We start from the raw sequence: 9,614 nt of genomic DNA on the forward strand, positions 1-9,614 counted from the left end.
TGCGCCACACCGGCGAGCCGAGTTAGGCCATATTTTCAGGTACAAATACTACAAGAGTCACTTGGCTAGTCATCGTATTAGAACTAAAATGAGCAAATTCGGAATACAATTATGGCCTAAACCTAACCTGGTACACATACTATGTTCCGATGTCCGCCATCTTGGTTCACATAGTAACATCACCTCACGAAAATACATTGATCTCCCACTTGACAAAAAAAATATCAACAATAAAACATAGATTTTATTTATTCGGATCAAAAAATTATAACGAAATATTCTTAATATTTAAGATTCGGTTTTGAACCAAGTTCACGACACAAAATCAAAATTTTGCAGGGCTTAGACATTACTCGAGACCGAGATGGCCAGTCCACTTTGTGTTGTGCTAACTTGACTTGACACACAAGTACCAAACGCTTGTAATTATTCTTTTATTCTTTCATAGAATAACATATATGCAGGACAATTCATCACCTCCTCTTGAGTGGCTTTTCTTACCAGGGTGTCCGAAGCGCACACCCATCTGAAATAGATTATAATTGTTAAAAGTGATATGGCAGGTTACTTGAGAAGTCAATTTTAATTACCAAGTGAACCACACCTGCTAGTCCAGGGGTGGGCAACATACGGCCCGCGACGAGATTTTGACTGGCCCGCTGACTGTACATCAGTACATTATGATATCACATTATTACACTTTTAGTACATTATGATAAATTCATTATGTGTTTTTGATCTCTATTTTTTGTAAAGTTTAAACTTTACTTTACTTACTTTAAACGCGATTTATAAGTAACTTTCTTTCTTGCATTAGCGAATGAATATGTGATTAAGATATTAAATACTATTCATGTTATAAACCGGCCCACCGAGGACTTCATTTTCCCACATCGGGTCCGCTGACTAGATGTTGCCCACCCCTGTGCTAGTCTAATGGTTTATTTAGAGAGGGATGTACAACATTTTTTGTGGACCATATCAAAAACAGGTAATTGTTACCCACCTTTTTAAACAAACTGTCAAATTTTATGCATGATGGAAAAAATCAGAGCATTTGACAAGAGCTACACTAAATGCCCTGGTGGGCCAGGATGTGGCGCGCAGGCCGCCTGTTGAATACCCCTGGTTTAAGATCATATGTACGCTGGCATCGCACGTTCATCATATTATTGAATTGTCTTATACACATTCCTCTTCCCGGAAATTTAAAGACGAAAATCCCCATCTTCTAACCTTATTTAAAATATACTTACTCATTATCTTTATCTGGTGATCTTCGATATGTAAAAAAATGGCCGCAGAAGCTTGAGTCCCCAATATGAACAATCGCAGATGTCAAACGATATAGAGCCTTGTGAGACCTAGGAAAAAACATGTCACTTTTTAGCTGACTGGACTCATACTGGCCTATCCAAATGTGGTAACTTCATGCGTAAATGGACGGACAAAAGTTGGGTCGCAGTTATTAATAGTATATACAGGGATATCTAGGTAGTTGAAGGACTCGACATTAGGACAATTTGGCAGTCGATCAAAACATTCTAGTCACAAATTCTGCGGTACTTCGTGGTTTCTGGCATTTCACCGATCACCCAAAACTTCCCTCCAAGATCAATCCCCTTGATTTCTGGGCAAGCATGTGTAATCCAGCTTTGAGCAACTTTAATCACAATAAATAAAATTAACAATAGGTCTAATTATCTAATAGTAGTAAAGGAATAAACTGATTAATGTGATAGTAGTTTTTTATATATTGTTGAACATCAATGGAAGCATGCCAAGCCTTTTTCATAGCAAAAATCGTGAATAAGCAAGCATTATATAAAATCAGTCGGACCTCCTGAAGTATGCGCACCAAGATCTGAACTCGGGTTGTGTACCAGGTTAGGGTTCAGGTTATGCGACATCTTGGTGTGAATACTTCAGGAGTACCAATTAGTCTAATTACCCAATTGTAGTAGAAGCAGCAGATCTGTGTGAACCACCTTGAAGACCCATTGGTAGAGATTCCAATCTCTGTTGCCTCTTTCTAAGCAATGCATCCAGCATTTCAGACGGTTTCAACTGTCCGGCTTGCTTTTCGACCGATTCCGGATTTTGACGCTTCTTTAGGGGCGTAATACGAGATAATTCTGTAAACTGTCCCATGTCAAGAATTTCAGGAAATTTCACGAAGTTCATTTTCTTGGTTGGCATTCCACCGATCCAAACGAGGCGCTGAAGATGCATGCATAAACAGTCTGGTAGTTTACCAATACACATGCGACGAATAAAATTACGTTTCGTTGGAATATATTCATTTTCTCCATCAAATTTATACCCTCGGGAGCGTCTTTGATAATACCTCTCAAATTTCTTTCTTTGACTTCCATAATTAACTTTTGGAAAAGGATTTTTGAATGATTTTGCCATATTTTTGATAGAATCACTGTGTATCACTTTTCTGAAATTTCCAACATCTTTGATGATTATACTAGACGGATCAGGCACGCAAAACAGGTTATCAGCCATCAGACTTTCATTTTGATTCTGAACAGTACTGTTTTCTTTTGCAGTGCTCATGATATTTTTATCGTTACCAACACCACCATTTTGAGTAGTTGGAGAAATATCTATGGTAGATTGCTTATTACAGTCATAGATTGGTGGCATGGTCTCTGGTACAGTTTGTATGGTCTTATCTGGTAGGCCAGTCTTATTGGTATGTGTTGGTGACAGTGACAGACTGGTGTTGGGATTGTCAGATTCCACATTCTCTTGGTTTTGGGGTTTTATGTTATTGTCTGCACTGGTAATGGTCTCATCTGGTAGGCCATTACCAGTTAAACTGGTAGGGCTTGGTGCCTGATTGGTAGTAAAATGACCAGTCTTAGTTATAATTTGTTCATTGTCTGTTATAGATGAATGTTCACTGTCATTATTAAGCTTCGATACATTCTCATTTCTCAGAGATTGGATATTTTGTGAATTTTTACACGTTTCTTTGGACGATATACCATCGCTTCTTGGTGGCTCAACTTTATTATCTGAATTAGTACCAGTCAACATGGTTTCACCATTGGTATATGACGGAGTCTGAATTTGAGTGTTTAAAGAACTTTTAATACTTCCTTTCTCAATCTCAGTTAGTGATATTTTATTCTGTTCGTGTAGTTCAGAGTCACTGCCCTGATTTATACTGTTTAATATGCTTCTACCTTGGGGGAATAATTCAGCATGGATTGGGGTATTTGACACAATTTTAGTACTTCCTTTTGAAGTTACAGGATCTTTGTCATTCCAAAGAGTTCCAGATTCCATTTTGCTTTGAATACTGCCCTTTGTGTTTATTTCTACAGCACCTTCATTGGAAGATTTCAAGATAGTCTCAGATGGTGTAATTTCCAAATTTGAACTATTTTGTGTATCATCTGTTACTAAAATATCAGTACTCTTTGACATGCTGTCTTTTTTGTCGAGCTTCTTTGGATGAGCATTTATGATTTTATCTTTTATTATTTCTTTTGTGTTGTTGTTATATGAACCAGCAGTCGGTGGAATGCCTGCAAAGTTAGATATGTTGGGATAAGAAGTAGGTAGATGTAGAAATAATCAAGTAACCTTGTGATAGAGCTGCCCAAATATGAATATTCGGTGCTCCAGAAGTATGTGCACCAAGATGTCGTACAACCTGAATCCTAACCGGTACACACACATATCATTTTCAGGTTGTGCGCCATCTTGGTGCGCATACTTCTGGAGGTCCGAATATTCTTTAGGAAGTCATATATTGCAGAGGCAAAGCCAAATCAGAAATATTATGATCCTTCCAAGTATAGTTCTAAGCTCATTACGTATTAGTGGCAGCTTGTGCGAAGCCTTGTTTGAAGTAAAAACAACTCAAGATACTATATACAAGTGGTTCCCGGACAACGATAACAATTTAATATGAACCGCTGAATTTGAGTGAAATAGATTAACACTCGATGATTTTAGTTCTTTGCATCCTAATTACCGTCAATTGTTATGTCATTATCGCAGTTCAAGCACGTATATTCGTAACAATTAAATTATTTCGGTATCCTAATTATCTGTACCGGTGATAGGATTACATACGGGCGCTCCCTCGGCCCATGAATATCCTTCCGCTTTCAATTTTGGCTCTCGGCCAATCAACTTTGGGAAGCACTGCTATATACCAACTGTATATTTGTTTGAACAAAATTTTAGAAATCAATGCAACTATCTCATAAAATTATACAAAGTATTCAATTCAATGGTAATAAGATACAGCCCACATTTCGTCACAGATTTGTGCCTAGGCCCTAAACAAATAAATTACTCAAAAACAACGAGTCACCTTTCCCTTGACGCGTTGAACAGTTCTGGCATTCAACATTCTTAATAACTTCTGGTGCCGTAAAGTTTCTCAGACAATCCAGCAAACTGGTTTGCATTGACCATGAAGGACCAGACGGCAGTGGCAGGCTAAGACTGTCAAAACCATCGTACCTAAAGTTTAAATTGCTTTTATCATTCCGAAGAAGATGAAACAAAAGTAATAAACTAAACTTGTTCAGAAGTTTACATCTTTATATTGTCGTCAGGGGTTCTAATAAGTCGAGAGTAGGTAAATTACACCCCGCTGGCCTGATCTGGCCCACCTAAGTTTTTCACCCATTTAACTTGTGCCTAGTTTTATGAATGTAAATTTTTGTTGAAAATATTGATGAAAATCACGTCATAATGACCCAGACGAATTTACAATGCTCGTGTCAAATCCTATAGTAATTTGAAGAAATAAAAATTGAATACCTCCATGGGAATTTTGGTACTCCCGTAGTATGTGTACCAGGCCATAATTTTATACCGATTTTCCTTATTTTAGTTCTATTACAAGTTCAGGGACTGTCTCTGTGAGCAAAGTGAATATACCCCCTGCCCATAGGTTTCAGCCCCTTTACACAACTTGATGTAAAGTAGGCGAGCAAAATTAGTTACCTCCATAATGGTACACACACTTCTGGAGCGCCAAAATTTCTAATACCTGATAGGGTTCTGGAATCCACAAGTTTGACATTGAAGCACACAAGCTAATGTTCCTCTGAATGGAGGGTCTGATGTCTTAGCTGGACCAGGAGATGATGATGGCTGTGTATAACAGTCTTTAACTGGAAATCTGGCAACCCTGGTTATTCCTGAACTTGGGCTGGATTTTGAGAGAAGCTCTGGAACGAAAAAGTAAATATAGTTCTGTTTATGATATAACTCAAATTGGAAAAGGTGTAACCAAGACGGAGAAGTGAGAGTTGATTTTGGAATCAAAATATTTAGAAAGACTTTGAAAGAGGGAAAGGATTTCGGCGCGGCGGTGTGGCTCAAGGCGCGGCGGTGTGGCTCAACGGGCTAAGCGTTAGGAATACGCTCGCCACCGCACCTCTAATCACTCTGCGTGGGTTTGCAGGTTCGAATCCCATGCAGGGATGGTTATGTGCGAGAGGATTGCTGGACTCCTCGCCGTCGTTGGGTGGTTCACGTAACCGCTGGTCGGTTACGGCTTCCTCCACCACCAAGTCCATGCTTCCGAAAACAAACAATACAGTAAAACTAATCCGATACCCGACTTGGAATGGTAACCGGACGAGAGGCCGTGGTTCGCCATATGGATAAGCCGTCTTATCGGCTTTCCTCTCCCCCGGGATAAATATGTAAATCCTATCATATCCTATGAAATGAATAGATTGTTTTCAGTTAAAGGGTCAACATAATTATATAAAAAAGGGAGTAGACCACAGACCCAGTATAGTTGAGAAAAGCAAGCATAAGCAGAATATGCCTCAAACATGTCTCCATTTAGCCCTATTTGAGTATTTACCTCAAGTACCTTAGTCTAGTATCATTCAACCTTCTAATCAATAAGTAACAAAAGAACAGAGCTTGAATATATGGGCAGAAATGCTATGCAATGGTAATTTTTCTAACCAGACAAACACTACTGACTTTAAGTTTACAAAAAATGTTGATAGTATGGAATTACAATCACCTTTGACTTCAAATATCTGTAATGGTCTCGTATCTCTGGCCACTTGGTGGTGAAATTCTTCCAGCAGAGTTGTCATGAGTGCATGGAAGAATTCATGCGTGTCCTGCTCTTGTGATGAGATCTGCCAACCCCGACCACCCATGTCTTGTAAGAGCTCAGATGGACTGAAATATCAACAGATCTGGCTTAGATGTATAGGGTGTTCATAAAGTCTTAAAATTTTCTTAAATTGCAAAGTGAATTTATCGATAACATATATTGTTTTGGCCCTCACAGATGTGTTAAATGAAGTAAAAATACCTAAACAATTACTGATTGAAAAACAACAAAGTTGGTTAAGATATATTGGGAATCAACTTCGTACAAAATTGAAATTGTAAAGGGACTTTTGAGACATCATGTATTTATTGTTTGTATACTGAAGCATGGTATCTCGTCTAATTCATTGCCAAGCAAGATCACACATTGATCACCCTGCACTGGTTAGCAAAATCGAATCCTGTGGGAAAAATTATGTGAGAGAGGATTGCTGGAATCACAATGGTGGCTCACAAACTACCTCTGGTTCGTTACAGGTTCCTCCACCATCAAGTCCACATACATGAAACAGTTATTAACCATTCCAATACCTGACATGAACTGGTAACAAAAGCCATGGTTCTCCATACAATTAAATCCATCATATTGATTTTTCTTCACCTTGGAATAAATACAAAAATTTGGGGTCTCCTGAAGTACGAACCCACCCAAGTGCTACTAATTGGCCTGGCTCAACAATTTTTGCATATGTCATTCCCACCTGATTTTGTTATCCGAAAAATTATGTCACTGCACTGCATCGTAACAATACCAATATAAGAGAGAACGCTGGCTTTACTGAGCTCATTATAGTCGGCACACATGCCATTTTGGGCGATCGTAGGTACACTTTGCCAAGCTCTATGCCGTGATTGTGACATCGGAGAAAAATTATATGCAAAAATCATTATGCTACGCCCACTAGAAGTACTTGTGGCCGCGTACTTCACAAACCAAAATTTGTATCCTTTAAACAAGCAAGACTTACTCAAAATAATAGTCCTGCAGTTCTGTATCTCCAGTTAAAATTTTGATAATTTTCAGTAAGACATCTGCCATATAAACATGGTCTGTATCAACCTTTGCTCGTTCAACAAAGTTCTTCAGCCATTCAACAAATGCAGGACATGTTGCAAAACACTGAAAATGTAGGGAACTTTTAGCATTACTCACTATACAACTAATTACATTTCAGTACAGCAGGAACAATTTGAAGAGTACATCATGCGCTTAAAAATAGTTCTAAAGGTCAGAAACGCTCACTCAACAGGCAATTTAAAAAGTTGAATATTATCTTATAGTTTTATAATTCAACTGGGCTTTATTTTGAACTCTGCTATGGCCGCATGGTGAGACAGTTCCAATACATGCTGGCTCACACCATTTACATTCAAACAGGATAGGATTTACATATTTAACCTGGGGGAGAGAAAAGGTAATAAGATGGCCCAATCATATGGCAAACCACGGCCTCCTGTCTGGTTACCATTCCACGTCGCGTATGGAATTAGATACCTGTTATTTGTTTTCGGATGCATGGACTTGATGGTGGAGAAATCTGAGACAAGTACATCATGCGCTGAAAATTAGTTATCTAGCGATTAGAAACGCTCACTCAACAGCTAATTCAACAAATATGGTAGATATTATGATATCTTTAAGTTTTATAATTCAACTAGGCTTTATTTTGAACTCTGCCATGGTAATAAAGTTTCAATAAATGTTGGCTTACTCCATATACATTCAAAAAGGATTTATTTAACCTGGCGAAATAGGAAGCTGATAAGATGGCGAACTACGGCCCCTCGTCCGGTTACCGGTCCAGGTCGGGTATGGGATTAGTTAGGATAGGATTTACATAGGATAGGATTTACAGTTAGTCAGTTATTTGTTTTCGGAGGCATGGACTTGATAGTGGATGAAGCCGTAGCTGACCAGCGGCTACATGAACCACCCTACAACGGCCAGCTATCATCTCGCACATAACTATGCCTGCATGGGATGCGAAACCATGAAGGGTAATCAGAGGTGCAGTGGCGAGCTTATTCCTAATGCATAGCATGATGCGCCACACCGCAGAGCCAAAAAAATAAATCTAAATAAAGTGAAATAACTGACCTGGAGCAGAGCATTCATAAAACAGCTATTTCCAACATTAAGGAGGCCAGGAACAGTTTTCTTTCTTCGTTTAGATTTCGGTTTCGCCTCCTCCCCTCCCCCAAGCCATTTCCATAAAGCATAGCCAACAGACGCACCCGCTAATGTTGCAAATGTAAACTTTACCGAGCGATTAATTGTGAAAGTTATCATGGACGCCTTTTCGTGCGTCATTTTTTGCAAATTACAATACAACAATTCCGCAATTGCAACAAAATGCTAGAGTGGACAAAAACACTGCTGATTGTAAATATAACTCATGCCAGAATCACCGATTAATTTTCATTATATATATGACGTCATCGGGTTTCAAGGTCAAACGTGGGTATAATGAACAGATTTAAAAAATTATCGTATATAGATAAGAATAAATTCAATTATCGTAAATATTCAATATGAAAGGATTTTTATTATTAACTCGAGGGTATAGGGAAGCCGATAAACGGTTCAAACGTTCGAACATAGGGCGTACCGCGGTCTCTCGTCCGATTGTCAGTCCAGGTACGCGAATACTTGACCAGTTATCTGTTTTAGGTGCACGGGCTTGAATAACAATACATAGTTTAAAATTAGTCTAATCTTTAATCGTTCCATTAATTTATTTTAATTCATTAGAACCTTTTTAGCGTGAAACTTGTAAGTAAATCAATTTTGAAATGTCTGCTACCATATACCACTAGGTGTCAATCTTGGGTTGATAATTTACAAAAATATTCGGCGCTCAGCATGAATCTCATGTCCATTTGGTAACTGAACCAGTTTCGTTGTTTTCAACCTAAGGTCACCGGATATCCGGAGTTGTTGGAGCTTCGGGGGACGCTTTATTCGTCGAAGAATCGTAAGAACATGTTTGTATATTTATTCGAATGTTTTGATACCTGTAATGTTTAAAGATAATCATATTAATATGTGCACCGCTTAGTTAGACTTAGACCTACATCAGTACATTGTATTTTAATTTGGTTATGACTGAGGAAAATTTTGTGAGAACTTGATAGACCGCGCTAATATGTTACGGTGTTTATCACTTTATTGTTTGTATTTTCTCTGACAAACTGTATTATTGACTGTCAGATGGTGTATTTTCATTCAAAATCTTGGTCACAAAACAGCAAAATGATATGGCCAGTACTTTCATGCTTGGCGTCCTAATCCTCATTTAAAGTTTTGGAAATTTTCCCGTGTGTTTGTCTTGCAGATTGCAGTTATTTGCGAGTGAAGTCCGATGACTGATGTTTTGCAATGTGATGCTGCATAATGCGATGCTACTTAATGGGCATACCAGTACGGCACAGATTCCAAATTCCAAGAATGTCTTCGAATGTCCCGTCATTTGGTTAAATAAAACAAACAC

General features: G+C 38.4%; 1 protein-coding gene across 1 annotated transcript; it reads right to left on the reverse strand.

The window, feature by feature from the left end:
- Positions 1-224: 224 nt before the first annotated feature.
- LOC120336698 (uncharacterized) lies at positions 225-8,526 on the reverse strand. Its single transcript, XM_039404476.2, has 8 exons — positions 8,222-8,526; positions 7,092-7,243; positions 6,026-6,189; positions 5,030-5,210; positions 4,343-4,494; positions 1,952-3,545; positions 1,257-1,364; positions 225-526 (listed from the first exon to the last, which is right to left on the reverse strand). Exons 1-8 carry the CDS (start codon positions 8,432-8,434, stop codon positions 427-429), a joined length of 2,664 nt encoding a protein of 887 aa, XP_039260410.2. The 5' UTR covers positions 8,435-8,526; the 3' UTR covers positions 225-426.
- Positions 8,527-9,614: the final 1,088 nt, after the last annotated feature.

This window comes from Styela clava, chromosome 1 (assembly GCF_964204865.1).
Source record: "Styela clava chromosome 1, kaStyClav1.hap1.2, whole genome shotgun sequence".
NCBI lineage: Eukaryota > Metazoa > Chordata > Ascidiacea > Stolidobranchia > Styelidae > Styela > Styela clava.

What these genes read in the sequence shown, in the direction of transcription:
- LOC120336698 (XM_039404476.2), bottom strand. Translation starts at nt 8,434, where the DNA reads ATGACGCACGAAAAGGCGTCCATGATAACTTTCACAATTAATCGCTCG. An exon ending in ACAGATATTTGAAGTCAAAG is followed by an intron (nt 5,211 to 6,025) that starts GTGATTGTAATT and finishes TTTTCGTTCCAG; the next exon opens with AGCTTCTCTCAAAATCCAGC. An exon ending in GGATTCCAGAACCCTATCAG is followed by an intron (nt 4,495 to 5,029) that starts GTATTAGAAATT and finishes TTTAAACTTTAG; the next exon opens with GTACGATGGTTTTGACAGTC.